The 27145-nt window shown below is 40.8% G+C and overlaps 1 protein-coding gene across 2 annotated transcripts in view; it reads right to left on the bottom strand.

Moving 5' to 3' along the window:
* Positions 1-11649: 11649 nt before the first annotated feature.
* Positions 11650-27145, bottom strand: part of kansl3 (KAT8 regulatory NSL complex subunit 3) — a 32522-nt gene continuing 17026 nt past the window's right edge. For both annotated transcript variants that reach the window (XM_084087622.1, XM_084087623.1), the window contains 6 exons: positions 24193-24280; positions 23413-23540; positions 19707-19795; positions 19394-19586; positions 15615-15727; positions 11650-12267 (listed from right to left, as the gene is read on the bottom strand). In XM_084087622.1, the coding sequence (XP_083943748.1) occupies positions 12265-12267; positions 15615-15727; positions 19394-19586; positions 19707-19795; positions 23413-23540; positions 24193-24280 (614 nt within the window). In that variant the 3' untranslated portion in view covers positions 11650-12264. The remainder of the gene's footprint in view (positions 12268-15614; positions 15728-19393; positions 19587-19706; positions 19796-23412; positions 23541-24192; positions 24281-27145) is intronic.

The following is a 27145-nucleotide window of genomic DNA, read 5'->3' on the forward strand; positions in this document are numbered from 1 at the left end:
ATGATGCTTGGAAGAGAAACTGTCCTGTCCTGCCCTGACCATCCGGAAATGTCCCTAGGCAAACTGTGTTGAGAGACTGGAAATGAAACAATGGCACCATTATATCATATCCTTTCAATTTACTTAAGAGGGACATGATGGAAAACCAGGACAGGTGTTTTTAATAGTAGCATGCCCACGGGAATTTGTGGACTGAAGAGATGGAAGAGAACAGGGAATATGCAAGCATGAACATGAACACAGGGATGATGCTACACACACGAACACACACACACACACACACACACACACACACTCGTGCATCAATTAAAAAAAGTTACAAATAGGACCATAGTGGGCAACAATGTCCTAGACAAAAAACTGTCATAAGTTTGGTCTAATTTTAAAGAAGACCCTTGGCAGATTATTGTTGAAGTAAAAAAAAATAAAAAAATCTTCAAATATTTTATGAAACATGTTGGTCTGAAATCAAAGCCATAAATCTAAACAAGTTGTGTTGCAAATTTGAGATTGATATCTCAAAAAATACCAAATTTTCCCCATTAGATGCCAGCAAAACTCCACTGGTGCACACAGTGGTTGGATTTGTGATTTGCAGTTGAGTTTTTCTCTCTCAAATATTACAAGCACACAAATTATTTTTATTACACACATACAAACCACACTCTGACATCCATACCAACACACCCACACAATTATTGCTACATGATTTATCCAGTTGGCTCTATAATATGCCGAAGCAGAAAACAGGAATAAAGCGAGTATTTGCTTTATAGGCCAAACCTGAAAAAATGGCACCATCTGGTAAAAAAATAGTAAAAAATTACATTTTGAATACCTGCCAACAGAATGAAAGCCTCTTAACAAAGATTGCATCATTTTATAGTTAAATGGCCCTGGGATTATAAATTGCAGTTTTAATGGGTTTCAATGCTGACATTTTTGTCCAAATGGTGCTGAGAGGAAGTGTTTTATGTACCTAGTGCAAAATAGATTTTGGAAATGGGGGTGAAATAGTAAAATTCCAATAAAAATACACACCTGTGCCAAAATTCATGCAGTTGGTATTAACACAATGGCATTAAAAAAAAAACTGAAAAAGACAAATTTGTCCATAAGGATGCACTATGGAATTACCTTTGTGCCAATAATAATGAACGTAACTTTTCAAGAAACTAATGCAAATATAAATTGAAACATTTGTTGACTATGTTTTTAATACACTGCATGTTTTGCTAACTGTTTTCACATCTTTCTTTCGCTGATCTGAACTTGTGCTCCCATAGTTTTCATTTACCCTTCTGAAGTTTTCGTTTACGCTCCCCGAGTTTTCGTTCGCCATTCTGGCACATATCTCTCGCGGGGGCGGGGCTAGCAGCAGTGTATTCTCATTGGCTACTGAGTTTTTGATTGACAGCTTCTTGACCTGGAAGTGAAGACGTCAGTGTTGTGTTTACATGTGTGGACATAAGTGTTTGTAAGCACAGCTTTCTATTTAATTTTAGTGATATTAAGTTATGAGTTTTGTTTTTTAAAATTGTATCTGTATTTACCTGCTGCTACTACTTTGTCAACAGAAGCTTTTAGGAGTGCAAGAGATCTATTCATCAGATGTAATTGTACATTAAAGTACTCGATAAAATACAGAAAATATTGTGTAGTGTCCAATGTTTTCGGAGAATATTTGTTTATTCCTGATGATTCTTCTGCATTGTAGGCTCTGATTAGGTTGAGCTGTTACAATTAAAAGAGAATACTAGTATGTGTGTGATATATTCATTCGTCAAGAAATTCTTACTTCAGCCAGGTAATCAAGGTTGGCAACCATGGCCATCACACAACACATTGCTAGCATATGCATTTACACCATCACAATTAATGATCACTTAATTAAGAGGAATTTAAACAATATGAAAATTACAATCGTGGCTTGCTGTCAGATGACACATACCTCTAAGGGCATTTCATTAGGCTATATATTTCACACAAAGAATGTTCATGTTGCCATTTTTTATCATACCGATAATTTTATTTAGTTATTTCATTTAGTTAATATTATCTTCTAACATTTAAAATTGAAAATACATGTTTAACAATCATCATCAATTTAAATTGTGACTTATAAAACCAGTTGAATGAATGTAATTGAAAATATGAATTAATTCAAATACATTTATTGTCACTACAGCATATACAAAAGTATCAAAGTGAAAGTCTTGGATGCAATTATGTTGTGACAGGAAAGACCAGAATCCACAAAACATTCACTGCATACAATACATGTAATGCACAGTATTATCATGATATACATTACTATACAAAATGAACAAGAAAATACATATTTAAAATTCATATACTTTAAATGATGCAATGATCCTTTAAATAGTTCCTGGTAGAGTAAAAGTAACAAAACAGTGACTGGGTGGGTACAAGGATAGTCCACCCAAAAAAAATTAAATTCTCTCATCGTTTACTCACCTTCATGCCATTCCAGATGTGTATGACTTTCTTTCATCACACTTGCAGAGATGGATTACTTTCCTAAAAATCTTAATTTGTGTTTATTTGTAAAAAAGAAAGTACAATGCATATGGGACAGCATGAGGGTGAGTGAAATATATGAGAATCTTTATTTTTGGGTGAACTATCCCCTAAACATTCTCTCATCATTGCAAGTGCAAGAGATCTATTCAGTGCTGGTATGCTAATCCGAGATCAGCACAGACTAATACGAATAAAGTGCAACCTCTTGTGTACTTGTGAACTGTGTTTGTTTTAATATAGAGCTCCAAAGAAATTTAAATATTTGCATAATATCAGGTGTCTGAAGATCAAGGTTCCAGTCATTCAAAGATGATGTGTCTGAACAAAGTAAGATTCTTGTCTGATGTGAACAGTGGATCTCTAGTACTACCACTCCATCCTCTTTGACGGCATCAGAATTTTTAGTTCTCTTACGAGAGGTTCTCTCGTATTGCGTAAGTAGCTTACGCTTCGGGAAAGTTCTCTTTCTTCGAGATCTGAAGCCAAAAAATTATCCTTAATTTTGCATTTATTGTCAACGCAGTGCAGCGGCAGGCAGACCAAAGCAAGCTGTATAAGCGTGCTCATTGGCTGCCAGGCGGCAACTGCTTAAGCCTACCAGTGAGCCCGGCGTGACGTCACACCCAATGAGGGTGCTTCGCGCCCTCCACACCCTTCTAACCGTCAAGAAGGGTGTGGCCAGTGTGTATATATTGAGGGCTCACAGGCTGAACTCTGATTTTCTTGTCTTCAGCGAAGCTCTTCGCATCGCTGGATCTTGAGAAGCCGCCGCCGTCGAAACCAGCGACCAGCAAGCTTAGGACAGCGCCTGAGGAAGCCGGCCGCCTTCGCCGCCTTCAGCCATCCGTGCCTGCTACGCTATCCGGCGACATATCCTTTTATTACTGCTGTGTGTGTTCGCCTACTGCGACACACACTTTCTCTCACTGTTCTAAAAGAGCACGAGGCGTTTTTGTCAAAATGCCTCGTTTTTCCTGCGGCTCGTGCCGCACCCCGCTCAGCAACGGAGACCGCCACCTCTTCTGCGCTCTCTGCCTGGGCCGCGAGCACGCCGCCACCGCACTCTCTACGGGCGGCTGCCCCGAGTGCGAGGAACTTTCAATGTCGACCCTGCGGGCTCGACTTGAAGTTTTCGACCAAGCTGTCGCTCCGCCTGTCCCTGCCGGGCCGCGCAAGAAGAAGCGCCGCTCGCAGAGACCACCGGAGACTGTTGTGACTGAGGAGCTCGCCGGAACCTCTCCCTCGAGCTTCTCTCTCGCCCTCTCCGCCCCCCCTCCCGGCCGCTCGACCGCCGGCTCTCGCCCGCGCCGCCGCCGCGTCAGAGGATGAGGCGAATGAGATAGACACTCTCCCTCTGTTCGAGCCGCGCTACTGCGCCGCTCACAAGGGATGGCAGAAGCGGATGGTCTCGGAGCGAGCTTCCTCTCCCTCTGTTCGAGCCGCGCAAACTGCGCCGCTCACAAGGGATGGCAGAAGCGGACGGTCTTGGAGCTCTCTTTACGTTACAAGAAAGCTACTCCGTCCTCGCGCGTCACTCACCGGCGAAAAGGAGAACAGAGTGTTTTCGTCCCGCTGTGGCCGGACCTACCTCCATTTCTCAGTCCCCTCTTAAGTTCAGGCGACTGGAATTGTTCATATCGCAGTGTACGAGCCTGTTATAAATACACGCACGCCTGCAAGCAAACGCCGTCACAGACATGACGCTCTCTTATATGCTCGCTCTAACCGAAAGCTTTTGTATTCTCCCCTGTGGCTCAGTGGCGGAATCTTAGGCTTTCGCGGCCAGAGACCCGTGTTCGATCCCGGCTCTCGCGGCAGTCAATAATTTATGCTGTTCGCTTCTCCGAGCTCGCGGCCAGCTTTTCTTACATACAGAAAGCGAACCCGCTCTCCCCCTTGTTGGGCCGCGCAGATTGCGCCGTTCACAAGGGATAACAGAGCGGACGGTCATGAGCAACGTTCAGCGCGCGCGCCTCACTCACCGGCGAAAAGAGGAGAGAGAGTGTTTTAGTCCCGCTGTGGCCGGACAAACCGCCAATTCTCACACATTTCTCAGTCCCCTCTTAAGTTCAGGCGGCTGGAAATATTACTATTGCAGTAAACGAGCCTGTTCTTATACACGCACGCCTGCAAACGAACATGAGGTCGCTCTCTTATATCTTCGCGCTAACTGAAAGGTAATGTGTTCTCCCCTGTGGTTCAGTGGCAGAATGATAAGCTTCACGCTCTGTCAGTCCCCGTTGCCACGGCTACTGCAGATGTTTACTTCGCAGTCATCGAGCCGGTATATCTACCCGCTCGCCTGCGCGCAACCACCGTTCTCACGGCGACCCAGAGAAATCTCAAATGAGCATTATGTCTGGTTGCACGGCTCACGCCGTATGTGTTTCAAATGCAGTGAATGTGCCCACGTTTCCGTGTTCACCCCTGCACACAAGCACTATAAATCCCGTGTTTCTCACAGAGCCCACTCTCACAAAGCAGGCAGAAGCCGCTCGAGTGTTAAAAGTAGGTCACGTGTCCACCTCACCGTGCCCACACCTACTCACTGCCCGCTCTGTCACACGGCCTCTCACGACCGGTCATGTTTTAAATGTAAGTCCTGTGCCCGCCTTCGAGCGCTCACACATACTAACGAACATTTCGCCCCGACGCCGCCCTCGCGCGTCGCGCCTCACACTATATGTTCCCCGTCTAAGCCACCGGGACACCGTGTGTAAAACGGCCAGCTATCGCTGCGTGCGATCCGCCGTATCTAAGCACCAAGAGCGCGCGCGCTGCGCCCCCCCCTCCGTTTCGAGCTCTCGAGCCCGCGACGCGCGGCGATCAGAGCCCGGAGGCCATTCTGCCCCTGGCTTCACACTCAAAAGCGCTGGCGCGTACCGAGACGAGAGTGAATGGAGAAGTAGCACATCTACTTCGAGCAGAAATAGCTACACTTCTGTGCAAAGGGGCTATAGAACCGGTTTCCCCTTCTATGAGCGAGTCGGGCTTTTACAGCCGTTATTTCCTCGTTCCCAAGAAGGACGGAGCTCTCAGACCAATTTTGGATCTAAGATGTTTGAACAAGGCTCTTATGAGAAGACCGTTCAAAATGCTCACAACCGGGCAAATTCTCGCGCAAATTCGCCCGAGGGACTGGTTTATATCTCTCGATCTAAAAGACGTGTACTTTCAGATCCAGATAATACCCCGTCACTGGCCATTCTTGATTCGCCTTCGACGGTCAGGTATATCAGTACACCGTCCTGCCTTTCGGCCTGTCGTTGGCACCCCGCACATTTACGAAGTGCATGGACACGGCTCTCGCTCCCCTGAGGGGTCGGGGAATGCGAATTCTGAACTACTTGGACGATTGGTTAATTCTAGCACAGTCAGAGGCCGAACTCATCGCCCACAGAACAGTGCTTCTAAGCCACCTGGACAGCCTGGGGCTCACAATCAACTGGACCAAGAGCTCATTAGTGCCCAGTCAATCAACCTCTTTCTGGGTTTGGATCTGGACACTGTGGCAATGACGGCCCGCCTGTCGACACAGCGCGCGCGCTGCATTCGACACCTGGCCGCGTCCTTCCAGCCGGGCAGCACCGCACCTCTCAAGACATTTCAGAGGATGCTGGGTTGTATGGCTTCAGCTGCAGCAGTGCTTCAGCTGGGTCTGTTACGTATGCGCCCGCTACAACGCTGGCTGAATGCCCGAGTGCCTCACAGAGCCTGGGCTTCCGGTGGCATTCGAATCAGAGTGACTCAGAGCTGCGTTTTCAGCACTGAAGCCCTGGTTAGCGGCCGACTGGTACCAGTGGGGAGTGACAATGGGAGCCATCTCACACCGCAAAGTTATCTCGACGGACGCTTCCACCTCAGGTTGGGGCGCTCTTTCGAGGGCAAACCGGTCTTTAGCCTGTGGTCAGACCAGGAGAAATGCCTCCACATAAACTGTTTGGAGATGATAGCGGTCGAGAACGCGCTCAAGCGCTTCCTCCCATTCATACAGGGTCACCATGTGCTAGTCCGCTCGGACAACATGTCTGTGGTATCCTATGTGATCCGACAGGGCGGTGTCAGATCCAGGAACCTGTGCAAGCTGACAGAACGCCTTCTCGTGTGGGCTCACCGCTCGTTGCGCTCGCTGAGAGCCGCGCACGTGCCGGGCCACCTGAATGTCGGTCCAGACAGACTGTCCAGAGACATCATTCCCCCGGGAGAATGGTCCCTGCAACCCCAGACAGTCCAGTTTCTCTGGCGCCTATTCGGCAGAGCGGAGGTCGACCTCTTTGTGTCGAGAGACAACGCTCATTGCTCGAAATTTTTCTCGAAAAGCGAGGACGTGCTGTCCCAGACCTGGCCCAGCCTCCCGCTGTACGCTTTTCCCCCGATCTCCCTGTTACCACAGGTTTTAACAAGGATCAGGGTAACACAGCACCCAGTGCTCCTTATAGCCCCGCGCTGGGAGAACCAGATTTGGTACCCAGAGCTGGTGAGGCTGTCGCACTCACCCCCATGGCCGATCCCGGTGAGAAAGGATCTCCTCTCTCAAGCCGGTGGGTCAATCTGGCATCCCCATCCGGAGCGATGGTCTCTGCATGCATGGGTAATCAACGGATACCCGTTGACCTGCCAGAAGGGGTCGTGAACACGATCACGCAGTCTAGAGCCCCCTCCACGAGACGGCTCTATGCGTCTAAGTGGTCTGTGTTCTCTAAATGGTGCGCTACTAAGAGCTTTGATCCACATGTGGGGTTCCGCAAGTGCTCTCCTTCCTACAGGAGCTGTTGGAAAAGGGCAGGTCCCCTTCCACGCTCAAAGTGTATGTGGCGGCTATTGCAGCGTTCGCTGAGACGACGCGCAGCCGGGCAATCGGAAGGAATGAGCTTATTATCCATTTCCTCAAAGGAGCCAGCCGGATGAATCCCCCGCGGCCCCCCTCGGTTCCTATTTGGGATCTGTCCTTGGTCCTGGAGGCCCTGAAGGCTTTTCCTTTTGAACCGCTTGAATCTGTGGATCCTAAGTACCTTTCGCTCAAAACCGTTTTTCTGATAGCTCTGTCTTCAGTAAAACGCGTGGGGGATCTGCACGCGCTATCTATTAGCCCTGCATGTCTTGAGTTCGGACCGAATGACTCTAAAGTCATTCTCAGACCGAGACACGGGTATATTCCCAAAGCGATTGGTACCCCCTTTAGGGCACAAATCATCTCCCTCTCGGCTCTGCCAATATCCGATAATGGGGACAGTGATAACCTCCTATGCCCTGTTAGGGCGCTGAGAGTTTACATCACGTGTTCCGCCGCTTTCAGGCGGTCCGAGCAGCTCTTTGTTTCTTTTGGCGGACGCACCAAGGGTCTCGCCGCCTCGAAACAGAGCCTGCCCAGGTGGATAGTGGACGCGATTGCAGCAGCTTACGCCTCCAAACACCTGCAGTGTCCTTTGGGTGTCAGAGCCCACTCCTCTAGAGGCATGGCCTCTTCGTGGGCCTGGTCCAGCGGAATTTCTATTCACGATATTTGTATGGCGGCGGGCTGGGCCTCCCCATCTACATTCGTGAGGTTTTATAACCTGGAAGTTCCCGCCCTGCAGGCTAAACTGTTATCAGTATAAGTGGCATGTATGCTGCCCAGTCGCTTATGCGCAGACTATGTCCACATACTGGTTAATTTTCTGGTTGGCACCAGGGGAAGGATTCTTTTCCACAAATAGACCAGTGTTTCTGCTCTATTCCCTTTCCCTATACGTGTTTATGCACTGTGTGGGCCCGCGCTGCCGGCCACACCATTTCCACTAATGTATACAGACCGGCTATGCCGCTCTATCATTTATGTGAAGTGAAGTGCTTAGTACAGGTGTGGGCCCGACCGGCCACCTGTTTCAACGTTATGTTTTTCCCCGGTCTCCCTGGGATTCATGTGTTGGATGCTCGGCGCGCACGGCGTTGACAATGGGTTCCCGAAGCGTAAGCTACTTACGCAATACGAGAGAACCTCTCGTAAGAGAACGTACTCGGTTACCTAATGTAACCTCGGTTCTCTCTAGAAGAGGGAACGAGTATTGCGTAACCTGCCGTGACACGCCACGAGCTTTTGCGCTTCAGACTATGAAAACCAGAGTTCAGCCTGTGAGCCCTTAATATATACACACTGGCCACACCCTTCTTGACGGTTAGAAGGGTGTGGAGGGCGCGAAGCGCCCTCATTGGGTGTGACGTCACGCCGGGCTCACTGGTAGGCTTAAGCAGTTGCCGCCTGGCAGCCAATGAGCACGCTTATACAGCTTGCTTTGGTCTGCCTGCCGCTGCACTGCGTTGACAATAAATGCAAAATTAAGGATAATTTTTTGGCTTCAGATCTCGAAGAAAGAGAACTTTCCCGAAGCGTAAGCTACTTACGCAATACTCGTTCCCTCTTCTAGAGAGAACCGAGGTTACATTAGGTAACCGAGTACGTTTCTCCACTCCCTGGATAATGAGAAAGGAAATGTATTATAATCTAACAATTCAAACTGCTTTGAATTCCCACTTAAAGGATTAGTTCACTTTCAAAATAATTTTTGCTGATAATTTACTCACCCCGATGTCATCCAAGATATCCATGTCTTTCTTTCTTCAGTCGAAAAGAAATTAAGGTTTTTTAGGAAAACATTCCAGGATTTTTCTACACAGAATGGACTTCAATGGCAACCCACTATACCAATGTTCAAAGAAGGTTCAAATGTCCGTCTCAATGCAGCTTCAAAGTCTCGACACGATCCCAGTCGAGAAATATGGGTCTTATCTAGCGAAACGATCGGTCATTTTCAAAAAAATAAATAAATATATATATATATACTTTTTAACCACAAATGCCCGTCTTGTACCATCTCTGAGATGTGCCACGTATTACGTCATCACATTGGAAAGGTCACAATTTTTTTTTTTTTTTTATAATAATAAATTAAAACAAAGATGTTGGACGATTTTGAAGTTGGAGGAGAAAATGAGATGAAATTTTTCGCCCTTCCCTTCCTTTTTGAACCGGAGTACACAGACAAATAACTTAGATAGATGACGTGACGCGTGACCTTTCCAACGTGATGACGCAATGCGTGGCACATTTCAGAGATGGTACACGACGAGCATTTGTGGTTAAAAAGTATATATATATATATTTATTTATTTTTATAGAAAATGACCGATTGTTTCGCGAGATAAGAAGACTGTAAGGCCGTGTGTCCACCAAAGCGTTTTTAGCCAGCTGAAAACGCTATGCGCTCTGCTGAAAACGCCTATCTGTGGGCGCTTGAGAGCGTTTTGGCAGCGTTGCATTTTTTTTCAGTTGAGACACTTTGCTTGTTATGATACGGAATATCCGCGTGAGTGTTACTAGTATCTCATTTCACACATATTTTGTTTCTGTGTTGATTCTACATAACAATGTCGATACAATGTAATGTATTTTCTCTGGCTCTTGTTTTAAATTATTTTGTTCCATTATCTTGTTTTAAAATTTAAATGATCTTGTACAACGTCATCTGTTGACGTTGTACAAGCAGAATGTGGCGGTTGGTCGGTGTGGTATTAGTCCCGCCCCTCCTCCACTGTGATTGGATGGTTGGGTAAAAAGTGACAGTGATGAGCGCTGCGTTTTACCCAAAGTTGAACATTCTTCAACTCTCGGCGACCTGTAAAAAACGCTCTGCGCCTCGCTACGCTCATGGCGTTTTAAAAACGTGGCGCTCCCATTGAAAACAAGTGAAAAAACACGCCAGCCGCGTGAAAAAACGCTTTGGTGGACACACGGCCTAACCGTATGTAAATAAACAGGCCCTGTAATGATTGGGCTAAATCAAGACAACACTGCTGTATAATTATGGGCTCTCACTGAGCTCTAAAACACCTCTCCACCTGAAAAAACGAGTACTGTATTATAAATAGTATTAGTATATTAAAACTTTTTAAAAAATCTGACCAGTATCCTGATAGCGACGATGACTGATGATAATGATTTCATTCGTCTGAACTATTCATTCTATAAGAAATCATCTCAACAATGTAGTGAAGCAGCAAATAAATACAGATATAAACTTTATATCACTAAAATGAAATAGAAAACTGTGCTTACAGATGCTTACATCCACACATGTAAACACAACACTGATGTCTTCACTTCCAGGTCAAGAAGCTGTCAATCAAAAACTCAGTAGCCAATGAGAACACGCTGCTGCTAGCCCCAACCCCGCGAGAGATATGTGCCAGAATGGCGAATGAAAACTCAGGGAGCGTCAACGAAAACTTCAGAAGCATAAATTAAAAGTCTGAAAGGGCATTTGTTAGTTCAGATCAGTGCAAGAAAAAAGATGTGAAAACAGTTAGCAAAACATGCAGTGTATTAAAAACAAAGTCAAAAAATGTGCCTGCGTTTGTTTGTTTTTTCAGTTTCACTGATATTTTATTCAATTTATATTTGTATTAGTTTCTTGAAAAGCTACGGTCATTATTATTGACACAAAGGTAATTCACCTTTGAATGAATTTGTGCAACCCAGTGCACAAGGGTTAAACAAACTCTCGACCTTTGAGCCAGTAGGCAGACATCTAACAACCAAAATACCCAAGCAACCACCTAAGCGTCACCCAGAACACCTTAGCAACCACCCAAAATAGCCTAGCAACCACCTAGGAGTTAGTTTTAGACCCTGCCTGCACATTCACATGAAATAGCTTACTTTTGCGTTAACAAACATCATGATTAACCTCTGCCCTACGAACCTTCCGAATCCTCCAGCAACTAACTAGGAACATCCTCATGTAATCAGTTCAAGCGCTTCACAATCACCATGCATTGTTCTTCTTTCTAGAAACATAATGTTTTGAGGACACAAATCGCTGCATTAATCAGTGTCTATCATTCGGTTTCAAGCGTTTCAACCTCTACTGGTTTCCCTCATTAGAGGCAAAAACAGCAATCAGCAATCAAAACAATTGTGACTTAATCAGGCAGACACATTATTATCCCTGTTGGCATAATCAGAACGGTTATTTGAAGGACAGCGATATGCTGTCACAAGGAAAGCCGTGCAAAAATGCATTGGATGATTGATGCATGGTTAATCTAAAAACAATTAAAAATCTCACATCATCTTTTAAACGTTTTGAATTTATTATCTTTTTTTTACAGTTTAATGATCCATTTCTCTCAGGCGCTTTATGGCTGTAAGGAAATAACGCTCAGGCTCTGCTGGGGTTTTGTGCAAAACATTTTAACAACAAACTATTTTTTTGCAAAATCAACTGAATCAAATATTCTGTACTGGCAAAACATCATTTTTTTTTTGTTAAAGTAGACGGCAAGGGGAAAAAAAGCCTGTTATATCTAAAGAACAATAACAGTGTTTGTGAAATTTCCAAATAAATATATTTTGAAGTGCTGTATGGAAAAAATATATATATAACGGGGGGGGGGGGGCAAATATAAAAAATACAAACGGAACATTGCTCATGACACTGCACAGTCAAAGTGCTGCAGATTAAGGAAAATAATACAAATAGACAAATGCATGAGTGTGAAGTCACGTCTTCAGTCCATGTGTGCAAGACAGTGTCTACAGAGGGCGCTCTTGCAGGTTGTGAGGCAAATGAGTCTTTAAACCGGGTTTAAATCCATTTGATTCCTCTGGGTTCATCTGTTTGTGCTGTTGGATTTCAGTGATGGCCATTTCAGCTTCACATATCCATTTCAATGAGCTTCTGGTCACTGCAAGATAAATATCAATTGAACACATGAACATAACATACAATACAATTCTCTAGATGAGTAGTGTTCCAAAAGTGCTCATATTTCTTATGATGGCAATGCATTGTTTTGTTTTAAATATATACCTACTTAGATTTTTAGACAGTATCGTCACTTTGTTTTCACTCTCCCAACAAACAGTTTTAAATGAAGCCAATGCAATCAGCTGTTGCACATCTCAGAGAAACACACAGTAGTGGTAATTCGTTTTCAAATGAATTTGATTTTCGAACAAATCTGTTGAGTGAATGATTCAATGTGTGCGTCTCAATCAATATGGTGTACACTGGTAAGGACCTTGGTTCACTGCACATTGATTACTCAATTTCCAGCAACATGACTACGAACGACGTCAACATACAACGTTGTAGAACGTTACCGCTGGTATTAATCAAACAGGCAGACCTATATCTTTTTATATCATTTTTTATGCTGTTTAGGGTTAGTTCACCCAAAAATGAAAATTCTGTCATTAATTACTCACCCTCATTTCGTTCCAAACCCATAAGACTTCTGTTCATCTTCAGAACACAAATGAAGATCTTTTTAATGAAATCTGAGAGATTTCTGTCCTTCCATTGACCATCCGCAAAACTACCACTTTGAGGCTTCATAAAGTTCATAAGGAGATCATAAAACTAATCCATATGAATTGAGCGGTTTAGTCCAAAATTTTCTGAAGAGACTCGATCGCTTTATATGATGAACAGAATTAAAATGTTTGGGTGAACTAACCCTTTAAACACATTGTTGTTACATACCCTTACAAAATTTTAGCTGAATATTTATTATAAATGTTAACTACATGTGTTCACTACCTGTCTAGTGATGTGTGTTTATGCTGAGATACACTATACTGGCAAAAGTTTTGGTATGTCTATACATGCACATGAACTTTAATGACATCCCATTCTTAACCCGTAGGGTTTAATGGAGTTGGCCCACCCTTTCCAGCTATAACAGCTTCAACTCTTCTGGGAAGGCTTTCCACAAGGTTTAGGAGTATGTTTATGGGAATTTTTGACCATTCTTCTAGATACAGTCTCCGCTCTAATTCATCCTAAAGGTGTTCTGTCGGGTTGAGGTCGGGACTCTGTGCAGGCCAGTCAAGTTCCTCCACACCAAACTCGCTCATCCATGTCTTTATGGACCTTGCTGTGTGCACTGGTGTGCAGTCATGTTGGAATAAGAAGGCACCATTCCCCAAACTGTTCCCACAAAGTTGGGAGCATGAAATCTCCAAAATGTCTTGGTATGCTGAAGCATTAAGAGTTTCTTTCACTGGAACTAAGGGACCAAGCCCAATCCCTGAAAAAAAAAAACCCACACCATAATCCCCCCTCCACCAAACTTTACACTTGGCACAATGCAGTCAGGCAAGTACCGTTCTCCTGGCAACCGCCAAACCCAGACTCGTCCATGGGATTGCCAGACAGAGAAGCGTGATTGGTCACTCCAGAGAACACGTCTCCACTGCTCTAGAGTCCAGTGGCGGCTGCTTTACTCCACTGCATCCCACACTTTGCATTGCACTTGGTGATATTAGGCTTGGATGCAGATGTTCGGCCATTGAAACCCATTCCATGAAGCTCTACTCACTGTTCCTGAGCTAATCTGAAGGACACACACAGTTTGGAGGTCTGTAGCTATTGACTCTGCAGAAAGTTGGCGACTTCTGCTCACTGAGAGCCTCAGCAAGCGCTGACCCCACTCTGTGATTTCGTGGCTGAGTTTCTGTCATTCCCAATTGCTTCCACTTTTTTATAATACCACTAACAGTTGACCGTGGAATATTTAGTAGTGAGGAAATTTCATGAATGGACTTATTGCCCAGGTGGCAACCTATCACCGTACCACGCTTGAATTCTCTAAACTCCTGAGAGCGACCCATTCTTTCACAGATGTTTGTAGAAGCGTCTGCATGCCTAGGTCCTTGATTTTATACAACTGTGGCCATGGAAGTGATTGGAACACCTGAATTCAATGATTTGGAGGGGTGTCCCAATACTTTTGTGTATAATAAAAAAAGTTTGTCTTTTCAAATCTTCTATCGCTTGTCATTATATTTTTTTGAGTTGGCTCATGTGTGTTATGTTTCATGCTTCAGAAATGTGATGTAAGGAATGGGAGCATAGCGAGCATTGATGCTCCCTAGTTTTTGCGTTGCATTGTGGGATTGTCTAAGTGCACTGGATGGGTTTTGCGATTGAGAGCCCTTATAATGGCCGACTCCCTGATCAGTGCACTGACTACAGAGCTGATTGAGATGCACCCAATGTCTCGCTCACTAAAAACAGGATTGTTTCGTTCCTGAATGTTTTTTTATTGAAATGACCCATAAAGATAGTCATTTGTCGCCACCTACTGGTGCAAAGATGCAACTTGCAGAAAGTCCACCACCATTTATGTTTTTCAAAATCTGGCTGCATTTATTTGATCAAAATACAGTAAAATAGGAATATTGTGAAATATTATTACAATATATATTTTAATGCATTTTATTCCTGTGATGTAAAGATGAATTTTGAGCATCGTTACTCCAGGTGTCGCATGATCCTTAATAAGCCTATTTTGCCTCTCAAGAAACATTTCTTATTATCAGTGATGAAAAGAGTTGTGCTGCTTAATACTTTTGTGGGAAACATGATACATTTATTTCCAGGATTCTTTGATGAACAGAAAGTTCCAAAGAACAGCATTTGTTTGCAATTTTTAAACATTATAAATGTCTTAGCTGTCACTTCTGATCAATTTAATTAATCCTTGCTGAATAAAAGTATTCATTTCTTTAAAATATATATTACTGACACCCAAACCTATGCACTCTTGCTCGTGTGATGTTGCTTATTTAAGTTTATTTAATTAGTAACGTTAGACACAATTAGTCAATAGTGTTTTTATGAATCATAAGCATTCTTAAATGAACTAAACCATTACTAATACCTAAGTGATCCAAATCAAAAATGACAAGCATATAATTACACTCTTCAGAGTGATTAAGCAAATAATTACACTTCATTTCTCTGCATGGTCAATGAGACGGTTACTGCAGCAACACTGATTGCTCGCACTGCAGAGCACTAAAGGCACTGATCCAACTGTGGTGGCTGCGAGTAAAAAAGTTAGGATGAAAAAACCCTAAATGGACTAAATCAATGTTAATGAAAATCCTAAAAGACTGATGAGCTCTTCTAATTTGTCGAGTGCGAGTTAAAACAAAGAGAAGCCTAAAGCCAACTGTTCTGTTTCAGTTCTGGTACATCAAGCAAAAGAAGTGAAATATAATTTGGTGACAGCGGGTCACACACCTGGTGGTCAGGTGCGCTGTGAGAGGGCACTGTCGCCCCCGTGTGGCTGAGAGAGGGAATTCTGCTGGGCTGCCCTCGCAACGTCACTGTGATGGTGGTGGGAGCTTTCAGCCCTGCAGATGACACACACATTACAGGAAAAAATATTTGAAGACAAGAAATATTGTTAGCCTTTTCTTGTCCCTCAATTTTACAATCACAGGTTGTTTGGAAACATGTAAGATTGTGGAATACTTATTTTGTGGCTATAATTGCTATTATACATGCAGACATGTTATACTGTGTTGCTTATTAATTGCAATTTAATGCAACCTGTTATGTTTTGTCCATAATTTATTATATGATGAATCAGATTTACTATGATAACAAGTAGCCTAATGAATAAAATGACTCTATATATGATGCAGGTGAATAAATCAGATTTTTTCACCTCCTATAAAGCCTATAATCAAAAGCAAAATTATCGATAACAGCATTCATATTTTTGTTTATCTAAATAGATGCATTTCATAGTTCATATGCACTTTTATCCCGAGTAGCGGTGACTCTGAACTCGATTTCATGAAAAAAGTAACTAATTTACGGGGGGTGATTTGGTAAAAATTGTTGTGATGTTATTTCCATCAAGAGGTGCATCCGTTTTTTGCTCAAGATCTTGTATTGTCAATGCAAGAGTCCAGCTCTCTGTAAAGTCTCCTCCAGCACATCCCAAAGACTTTCAATGAATTTAAGATCTGGACTCAGAGGAGTCGATTCATGTGTGGAAATTATTCTTCATGATCCTCACAAACATTCTTTCACAATCTGAGCCTGATTAATCTGTACATTATCATCCTGGAATATGGCCATGATGTTTCTTCCTACATGGTTGTTTAAGAAATGAAAAGCTACACACTCCTCAATTCGGGTTAGAAGAACTGTTGCCAAAAATATCACATGATGGAAACATAATAATCACTGCAATAATGATTCTTAAGCATTTACCTATTTAAATCCAAACAGCGACTTTTTTTTTTTTTGGCCAGGCAGTGTATAACCGTCACCGGGCGTAGGCCTAAGATCATACGAAAAAAACGTATGAATGAGATCTTATGAATACTAATTAGCCACCAAGTGCATGAGGCCATTTGTTCCTCATTAAAAATCCCTTTGTATTAAAAAAGAAAATATTAAGACCCGATGCCATGAATCTTGTTTACTACAAAGGAACCCCGCAAACTATTTTTTTCCCTCATTAAAGTACCGAACTACTGTAAATATTGCTATTAGTCTACGCACTACAAAACACCTTATTACAAACCTATTATTTAAAAAAAAAAATGCTATAGTTATTCTCCAGCAATATTGAAATATTTACTTAATAAAAATACATCCGCGCTGCTGTAGTTATTTTAGAGTTTATAATCCATCACATTCCAAAACTTGATCAAACGATGGTCTAAATGGCCACGGACCTCAGAAATGTGTGTGTGCTGCATAAAAGAAATGCAAATGCAAAATAATAAATGTTAAAAAATAATATTTGGCATCACAGTGAATTTTTACATTACATTCATTCATTCATCATTTTTTTATCTTTTCATGTTGTGTATAATAAACCATTTTGTGAACAACAATCGAGGGCCACATAAAGCAGTGTATGTGTGGGTGTGTGACTGCATTGTGATGAGGTGTCAGCTGGGAGCGCTAACGTTTGTGTTGAATAATGAGTGTATGGAAAGGAATCCTATAGCATACAATCAGGGTTTCTGCAGGTTTTATGAAAGTTAATTCATTAAAGACCTTTTAAAGACCAAGTAAAGAAAATTCAAGGAATAAATGGAAAGGAACACAATATGATCTCTAAATGTAAATGTCTAGGGATAAACACAATGAGTTGTATTAGCAACACTTCAGAGATCTCTTCAACAGATAACTTCCAACAGATATCCATTACTTTTTAATTCATTTTACACACACAGCTTGAACCGCTCTGCTACCAAACAGTAAAATATGGAAATAACTTCTACTCTATCTTCTGATTGCAGTGCAAAAAGTGATGTTCTTCCTCAGTATTTTTGTCTTGTTTTCCAGTACAAATGTCTCAAATGTCAATGGAGGGACAGAAAGCTCTCAGATTTCATTATAAAGATCTGAAGATGAACTGAAGTGTTACGTGTTTAGAATGACATGAGGGTGAGTAAATAATGACAGAATTTTCATTTTTGGGTGAACCATCCCTTTAAATCAAGATAATATTTTGTAATTTTGCATTTCAAATAAATTTAAGTCTTGTTTTCTGTGAAATTGATCAAAATGAATTGAGTTTATGATTGAAACTAACTAAAACATTCCTGCCAACGGGCTCAAAATCAACTTAATTCAAAGGGAAGTTTTCATAAAAAATATTGATAAAATTAATTTTTCAAGACTTAATATAATATTAGTGTTGGAAAACAGGACAAAAATACTGAGGAAGATATTCACTTTTTGCAATGCATGCAAAATAAGACTTTAAGCCCCACAGAAACCCTGACAATATACTGGATACTAGATACTACTAAAATAGTGATTAAGTATGCACAAACTTAGTGTGCATATTTAATTAATACTTTTTTGCAATCCGATTAGTGCTGGGCGGTTTGACCAAAAATTAATATCAAGGTTTTTTTTCAAAATTATGCCGGTTTTCCGGTTTATGACATTTTTTTTTTTTTTTTCATGCATAATCAGGTGTTCAATGCATTTTCTACTGGTTGAGAGAGGAATTACTGCAGTAAATTGACTTAGGATGGTCTATTTTACTGTCATTAGTGAATATTGTAGAATAATTCCACACTAGTAATATCTGATTGTAAAAAAAAAAGAAAAAAAAAAAAGCCTTAAATCTTGTCCATCAGATAAATCAGTAGCTCTCTAAATCAGAATTCTGCTTAATGCACAGCAGACACTGCCTAACATTTAAAAAAATTATACAATTTACAGAACATGTATATACTCTATACAGTTTACACGCTGCAGAAATACTCCCAGTATTGCATTTGACCAAACAATTATGGATTAATAATCCATAATTTGCTTTTTGTTTTTTATTTGCACTGCATTTAAATAACTTCAGCAAACAATAAAGAACATTAATGCATGCAATTTGGGAGAAGATGAAAACAGAAAACAATAATAATGACACAAAGAAGAGGTAGGAAATACTTTGCCGTCGGGGATTTAATGAATGTCTTTGTGAGTAGAGCAAGCATTATGATTTACATAAACCTCATCCAACAGAACAAAAACAGAAATGAGAAAAGCAAACAGAAAACTGAAACATAAAACAACAGTGAGGCGGTCACATTAAGCACACTGAATGAAGCTGGTGATGTGGCAATTTATCACAGCTGTCATTGTATAGCACTGCCATAGAAATATTTTGGTCCTTTGTGCATAACAGCAGTTTGAGTTAAAGGTCAACCCCTAGAACGCACTCAAATGAACAACTTGTATAAAAGTACATTAGTCTGCAAAGAGGAACTTAATCAACCCCATAATTGTAGGAGATCACCCAAATAAATCTTTTTACATGCATAAAAAAATTTGCAAATCTACACCAATGTTTGTTTATGGTACATATTTACATGCTCAGCTGGATGTTTATTGCTCTTTCGGAACATTTACCTGTCCGACACCTTTTTTCTGCTAATCCTTTTCATGGATTTGACCTTTGACCTTACTGCTACTCTAGTCAGCTACTCATCGCGGACGCCTCTGTTTGGAGCGCTGTGTCATCAGTGGCGACGAGGACGTACCCGTGCTCTGACTGGAGACGTGGGCCAGTCCCGGCAGGCTATTGGCTAGTTTGGCCAGGCCGCCGTTGGTGAGGAGCTGGTGTATCGCTGTGGTTTTGGTAGACACGACCGGCACCGCGCGCACTAGCGTCCCGCTTCCCGAGCTGAGAGAGCTCAACACCTGCCCCTGACACTGGGCCTTCCCTCCTGACACCTGAACAACACCACAAGATGGAATCACACAAGCATGTTTATTAGAAAGGATGCAAAACCTTGGTGATTTTAGACAAAGACGTGCGTTTCAGAAGCATATGCTGTGTGACTGGGCCGGCACCTGTGTGGTGGAGGGAACGCCTGGGGATTTGGTGTTGATCTCCTGCAGACTGAGGCTGAGGCCCTGAAGCAGACTACTGGCAGAGGGACCTAACACACACACACACACACAGTCAAAAAGGATTCAAACTAGAGTTACGTTTCTCAGCAATTTTTTCCATTTAGTCTAAAGGTCTGCTCACACAAAGGACGATAACTATAACAAGAATGGATTTAATCCACACCACAACTATAACAATAACGGCACAGAGAAACAATGTTGTTGGAATCGGACATAAACAGCCATTCAGAATCCATCACGCTTTAAAGCAGTGGTTTCTTAACTTGCGGGGCGTGTGGAGATCAGTTGAAAAAAATAATAAATGACAGAAAACAGCTGTTGCAATGGCATTCAAATACGTCAATTTTATAAAATTATTTTATCTACAAATGTTATGTTTGTAATTGTTTTATTCGTTAGACAATTTAAATGATTAAATATTCAGAAATGAGTGCAGTTGTATAAGCTACCATTATTTTTCTTTTAGTAGACAACAGATCAAAATAAAAGAATACTATTATTTTTGAACTGAATGCAGATTCACTTTTTTCATCTGCAGAACAAAATGAATAGGCCTAACTAGGAAATCACCAAAACACGTTACTGACTCTATATATTATTATCCACTGCCACTAACACTAAAAGTAATAAAATCAATGTATTATGTACTGGCACAGCACACATAAGGAAACTAAAGTTAACATACTGCGGTAATGCACTTTTTTGGTTTAGAATGTTCATATTTTAACCCTTTTTTGCACATATACAGCATAACCTACATAGATACATTCACTATATTTGTTATTTTTTTTATACAAAATAATTCGATTTTTCATCCCATGCACATTGTGCAGGTTGCGAACATCAAGTAAAAAGACGGCAGAAAATGTACCCTTTTAAGAGAAACGCTCTGATTGGGGGATTTAAACTCTTGACATCTGGCAACCCCATGTATGAACGGTAGTGGAGAATTGTAAAAAAAAAAAAAAAAAACTGTCTAATATTTCTTCTCCCTTTTTTGGTTGAATATATAGAGCAGGCATGTGATTGGCTAAGGACAAAAAAGCAGGAAAATATACTGAGAGACCCCCCCCCCCCCCCCCCCCCAAAAAAAAATACATTTTAATTTATTTTACAACTAGTTGTGCAACATGCAACTTTCTTTGTACAGTATGACAAATGACAACTTATTTGGTGGATGTGTTGCAGTGGAAATCAAAGCCAAGTGTCTAATCCACTGTGCCATCAACACCATTCTATAATAATAGTATAGTAATATAGTAATAGTAATTACTATACTATAGTAATAGTATAGTATAGTATAGTATAATAATAGTAGTAATAATAATTATAACAACAATGACAATAACTTATTTGAATTTTAAAAAATAATATCTTTTTACCAAACCTATACTGCTAAATGCGCTACATCCAACTTTTTATGACACATGACAACAACTTATTTGAATTTAAAAAATAAAATATATCTTTTTAAAAAATTTTACACCAAACTTAAACTGCTTAATGTGCAATATCCAACTTATGTCATGAGTATGACACATAACAACATAACAAAAAAATGCAATATTGTGAAATATTATTACAATTTAAAATAATTGGTTTTCCATTTATTAGCCTATACTTTAAATTATCATTTATTTCTGTGATGCAAAGCTGAATTTTCAGGATCATTACTCCAGTCCTTTAGAAATCATTCTAATATGACGATTCATTATCAAAGTTGGAAACAGTTCTGCTGCTTAATATTTTTTAATAACCTGTGATACTTTTAGGATACTTTGATGAATAAAAAGTAATAAAATTAAAATAAAATAAAAATAGAAGAAGAATTAAAAAAAAAAAAAATAGAAATCTTTTGTAACAACAATATACACTACTGGTCAGTAATTTGGGTTCAGTAATTTTTTTTCTTTCTTTTTTTGAAATAAATCAATACTTTTATTCAGCAAGGATGTGTTAAATTGCTAAAAAGTGATAGTAAAGAAGATTTATATTATTAGAAAATATTTTTTTTTATTTTGAATAAATGCAGTTCTTTTTAACCTTTTATTCATCAAATATTTTAGGCAGCAGAACTGTTTCTAACACTTATAATAAATCAGAATATTAGAATGATTTCTAAAGGATCATGTGATAGACCGGATGTCACATGCTGAAGACTGGAGTAATGATCCTGAAAATTCAGCTTTGCATCACAGAAATAAATTATAATTTAAAGTATAATAAATTGAAAACCAATTATTTTAAATTGTAATAATATATCACAATTTAAAAAAAAAAAAAAAAATCTGTATTTTTGATCAAATAAATGCAGGCTTGATGAGCAGAAGAAACTTCTTTCAAAAACATTAAAAATAGTAATGTTTCCAAACTTTTGGCCTGTACTGTATCCCCCCCAAAACTGCACAACTGTAGGGTAAAACATTAATAAAAAAGTGATAATAAAAAATGCGTCTTAAAACTGACATGATTGTAACAAAATCACACAGTCTGGGGACTCTGGAGAACTCAGTCAGAACAACTGCTAACATTAAGTTTAAGGTAAAAATAACTGCCATGAAATTATAGTATCTCACTCCTATGCAATTAGATAAACTGTTCATTCACTACATCACTTTACCTCTGTCTTTATCCCCTTTTATCCTCTTCTCTTCTTTTTGGCACTGTATCTATAGCAGACTATAATGCTCATTTATAATGTGTCATGTAAATTCAGCCATCCGTCACAATCAGGAAACTTTCACCGCGTCTAGAACTGGCGCGAGCTGCCAGGCCCGTTTCTACGAGCCTGTGTGTTAAGCGCCCTCAAAAAAAAAAGCAATGCTGTCTACATTGGATGCGGCGTCGAACAAATTACCAACAACTGATCGCGCGCAGCGCTCTGTTTCTGACGCACTTCAAGCACTCGCTGGGCGGGGAAAGATTGCATCTCTCTGCCATCTGTAACCATGTTGACGTGCCGCCCGGTGTGGCCGCGATTCGCGGCGATTGAGGTTCCGTCCCGGGTTACCATGGTGACGGCTGTGAGATTACCCCCCGCCCCCCCCCTTTTTTTTTTTTTTACAGATCTGCATGATTCACGTAGGTCACATTTTCAGGTCGGAAAATCCGGAATTCCGGATTAATCCGGAAAAATCACATCCCTGATAGAGATTTTGAATTTGTATTTTTTTAACTGCATTTTAGTGTCACCTTTTTGGTCAACAATATTGCATGTTGATATAGTCACAGTCAATGTTCAATAATGTTGATGTCTCGTCTTAGTCTTGGAAAAAAAGGTAATCAAACATTTGTGTCAGTTTTCATTAACAAAATTAACACTCATTTTTATTAAACAAAGAGCTTGCAGATGACTGTGGAATCATTTACACTTAGCATTAACATGCGACCTGTATCCGGATGTTGTCCACATACACACTGAACTTTGTACAGGGGTCATTTTACCATTACAGATCTGGGCTGCGCATCGTAAGACTCAGGCCCACATAAGTTATCCAGGTAGACAAGCCACTTGATGCTGCCAAGTGTAAACACACGGTGCCCTGATTGGCTGATGATCCAATCTGCTTCATCAGGTCACGGTGATCACATGTTAATGCCAAGTGTGAACGCAGCCTCTGCTGGCAGAATTCGAAGGTGGTGGTACCTTGAGCAGTGGCGGGGGCCTGAGCCTGGACAGGAGAGGAAGAACCCGACATCACGCTGCCCTGAAGGCTGTGAAATGACCCCTCGCTGGAACCCAAAACTCCAGACACATCTGCCAAACCTCCTGACCTAAAAGAGCAGAGGATACCAGATCAGAATCAAGCCACCATAAACAGATGCTGACATGAACTCACAAGAAAAAAAAAAGAAAAAAATTAAACCAATCACATTCTACACTTTTGTAGCATTCATTTATTTATTTTTTCCTCAAGTTTACAAGGTTGGAAAGTGGAAATGTACAAAATATAGTCCAAATGCAGTGTAATGAAGTCAGGCAAGTGGGGGGCCATTATCTGATCTGATGCAGCATGATATTGCATAAATCATGCAAATGTCACAAAAACACAGATCTAAAGCTAACCGTTGGGCACGGTTGCAATCTCATCACACAAGAATAGAAGTAGAACTCATTTCTTAAAGATTAAAGGCCTGTCCATACGAAGTTAAAAAAAAATGCACAAAGAAAAGAAAAGAAAAAAAATGAAGTGGAAAAATGCCTATTAATGCATTTGTTCATTAATGACATGAAAAAAAAATTGTGGTTCTAATATCTCTTTTCAATTACACTGCGAATAAAGCTGACTATCCAGAAAGATTCACGCTTTTGGTCACACGCCCAAAGCCACAGCACTGTTTTTGAACAGTCGTGTTTGTATGAACAGGTCTTAAGAGGCTTTTTTTCTCTTCTGTACAATTTATCTGGTGTGTTAGATAAAGGTACCTTTGTGCACTGAGAAGCTCAGACAGCTCTTTGGCCCCCGATACCGTCTGGCCCACTGTGAGTCCGAGGGGCTTTCCTGACAAACCCACTGCACAGAAAAACAGGAATACAAGCGTAAACACCGTGAGGTGGCAAGAGACACCTTTTTCAAATTTTACGTGGGATTATGTAGGCTATTACGAGATTTAATTATATAATGGCTTTACTGGAGAAGTACACTTACACTTGGCTCGTTTCCACTGAGCAGTACGGTACGGTACGGGACGGGACAGTACGGTACGGTTTGGGTCTGTTAACCATGATCTGGCTAGCGTTTCCACTGCCAACAGTGCCCTTACTTGATAGGCGTGGTGTTTCGATCGACGTCATTTTCGCGCGAAGAAGAACATAGTAAACTACAATGGATGACATACAGCAGATCTTGTTCTTGCTCCTCGACATGTTTGTCACAAGAAGACGCAAGCGCCGACATTAGGCTTTTCTCAATATCAAGTACGCAAAGTTTGTACATGCCATGTGCGACTCCTACATGCAAATGGTACAGCGCGTTCTTAAAAGCGTCGCTCAGCTCGCTCTGCTACTCCGGTTATCTCTGTTACTCTGTATGTACATTTTAAGCAACAATAAAACGAAATATGTTATAAAACACCACTCTGCCTCTTTTCGTTTTCATTTAAATAAATTAAACATTATAGGGACACAAATGTGGTTCATGCGCAACGCATATTGATTATTCACTGCACGTTATACGTTATTCTATTTACACTGTAAAAAATTTCTAACCCTCCCAAATCAAAAATTTCAAGTGACCGATAACATCTAAATTTTTCAATTGGCCCAAGTGAAATTCTTGTTGCAATCGTCTGTTAACATTGGCTCAATGAGAAATAATACGTCAGACTAATTGAAAAATTTAGATGTTATCGGTCACTTGAAATTTTTGACTTGGGGATGTAATTTTTTTTTTACAGTGTATAACAAAACGAAATTTAAAACACAACCGTTACCTCTTTTCGTTTAAATAAAAAAAAATTAAACATATTCCAGACAAATGTTGCAATAAACATCAGTGATAATCTTGTAATAAAAAATGACAAGAAACCATATTTCTTTTTGTAAAATTTCAGTTTTATCAATAATAGCCAATATAAAAGTTTAAGTAAAAGGTACAAGAAGCTATACAATAAGAAATAAAGCAAACAATTCAGTCAAATATCCAAATGCAGCGCTCTAGTCTAACATTACAACAGTAAAGTTAAATACAAATAGATAACGTTAATATGAAACTAAACTTAGCCCTCAGCCAAAACGATTGACAGGGAACGAATTATATATTCACGAGACCAAAGATCGCCCGTTAGGTCTACACAAGACGAATTATATCTCATGTTTAACCACTACCGTCGGAGTCAGCGGCGAACGTCAGAAGAACTAGCCGAGGAAAGGCTCATCCAGCCGGGAAACATGAGCGCCGAGCGCCCGCTGATCCCATGGATCACAACCGGGAAAAAAAAAAAATCTTTATAAATAAACCACAGATTTGAGCTTTTAACAACTACATTCTCGCCTGAAAAATTCTTAAAATTACATTTCGTGACACAGTAACAGTAGTATTATATTAAACTCTATATTAAAGTTTAATTATGTTGTCATTCCCCTTGTGGCACGCGCAAGTGACGATTCTCTGTCAACCAATCAACGTCCTGCAGTGAGTCTAGCTCCACCTTTTAGTACCGTACCACTGTGCTAGGTACCCCAATGGAAGGGTACCTAAAAAGTGGTACGGTACGGTTCGACATTTTGGTACCATTCACAACTTTTGATAGTGGAAACGCAAATAAATGCGTACTGTTCCGTTCCGTACCGCTCAGTGGAAACGAGCCATTACATTCAAAACTATGGGGTCAGTAAGTTGTTTTTGAAAAATGAATAACTTTATTCAGCAAGCATGCATTAAATTGATCAAAAGCGACAGTAAAGACATATGTGACCCGATCTGGCGAAATGAGTCGGAAGTCGCAACGTTCCATTTTAAGATATAGGCCGATTATGTGGAAAAACAATGAAATAATAGATTTAAAAAAAAAATATTTTTTTTGCTAAAATCCAAAGAACAGACATCCAAAAATAATCTCCTAAAGTTTCGTAGTCCAGATAATTGAGTAAAGGTATTTAAATGACTATTAAAGTTTACAAAGTTTTACTAAATTCGCTGAAAATGAATATTGCTTTTCTCAACTCCTCTCGTCTCGTCACCTCTGAGCATTTCCCGGGAATCCCCTCAAACGTCTCTGCTCTCCAAATATGGTGTTTCACGTTGTATAGAACCAATCAAAGAGCTTAGAAATGTACACAAACGCTGATCATTTGTCAATGGGAAGCCCCGTTTCGACTGACCGGCACGCGATTGGTCCAGCCATCCTCCTGTCAGACTCGTAGCGCTATGTGTAAACAAGCTAGCAGATCTCCTCAGAAAGATTTAATATTATTAATTTGAGAAATGTCGCTGTCAAAAGAGAGCAAAGTCGCCAAAAAGTCGCCAAAAGCGTTGAAATCACTAGAGGCTTCTAACCTAAGCTCTGCTGCTGGTCAACAAGAGTGGCTAAGGCTAGTCAGTGATTGTTTTGGATATGGAGACGTGTCATCCTCTGATGACAGCGACAGCAGTGACAGCCTTGTGGTATTTATTGTGTATGGATGTGAGTGAGTGCAATTATTCTGTGAGTGTATTTATCTGCAAGGAGAATCCATTACAATGTGTTTGATTTATTTTAACCCAATATTTAACTGTTGGTATCTCCGTTATGAATGTGTTAAACTGTTATTGTCAACTAGCCTACACAAAGATATGATTGCATAGGCTAACATTATTTTGTTCTCTGTTTCCTTGTCTCTCTGCCTCTCTCAATTTTTCTCTCTCTCTCTCTCTCTCACACACACACACACACACACA

Source organism: Abramis brama (genome assembly GCF_963993115.1).
Source record: "Abramis brama genome assembly, chromosome: 16".
NCBI lineage: Eukaryota > Metazoa > Chordata > Actinopteri > Cypriniformes > Leuciscidae > Abramis > Abramis brama.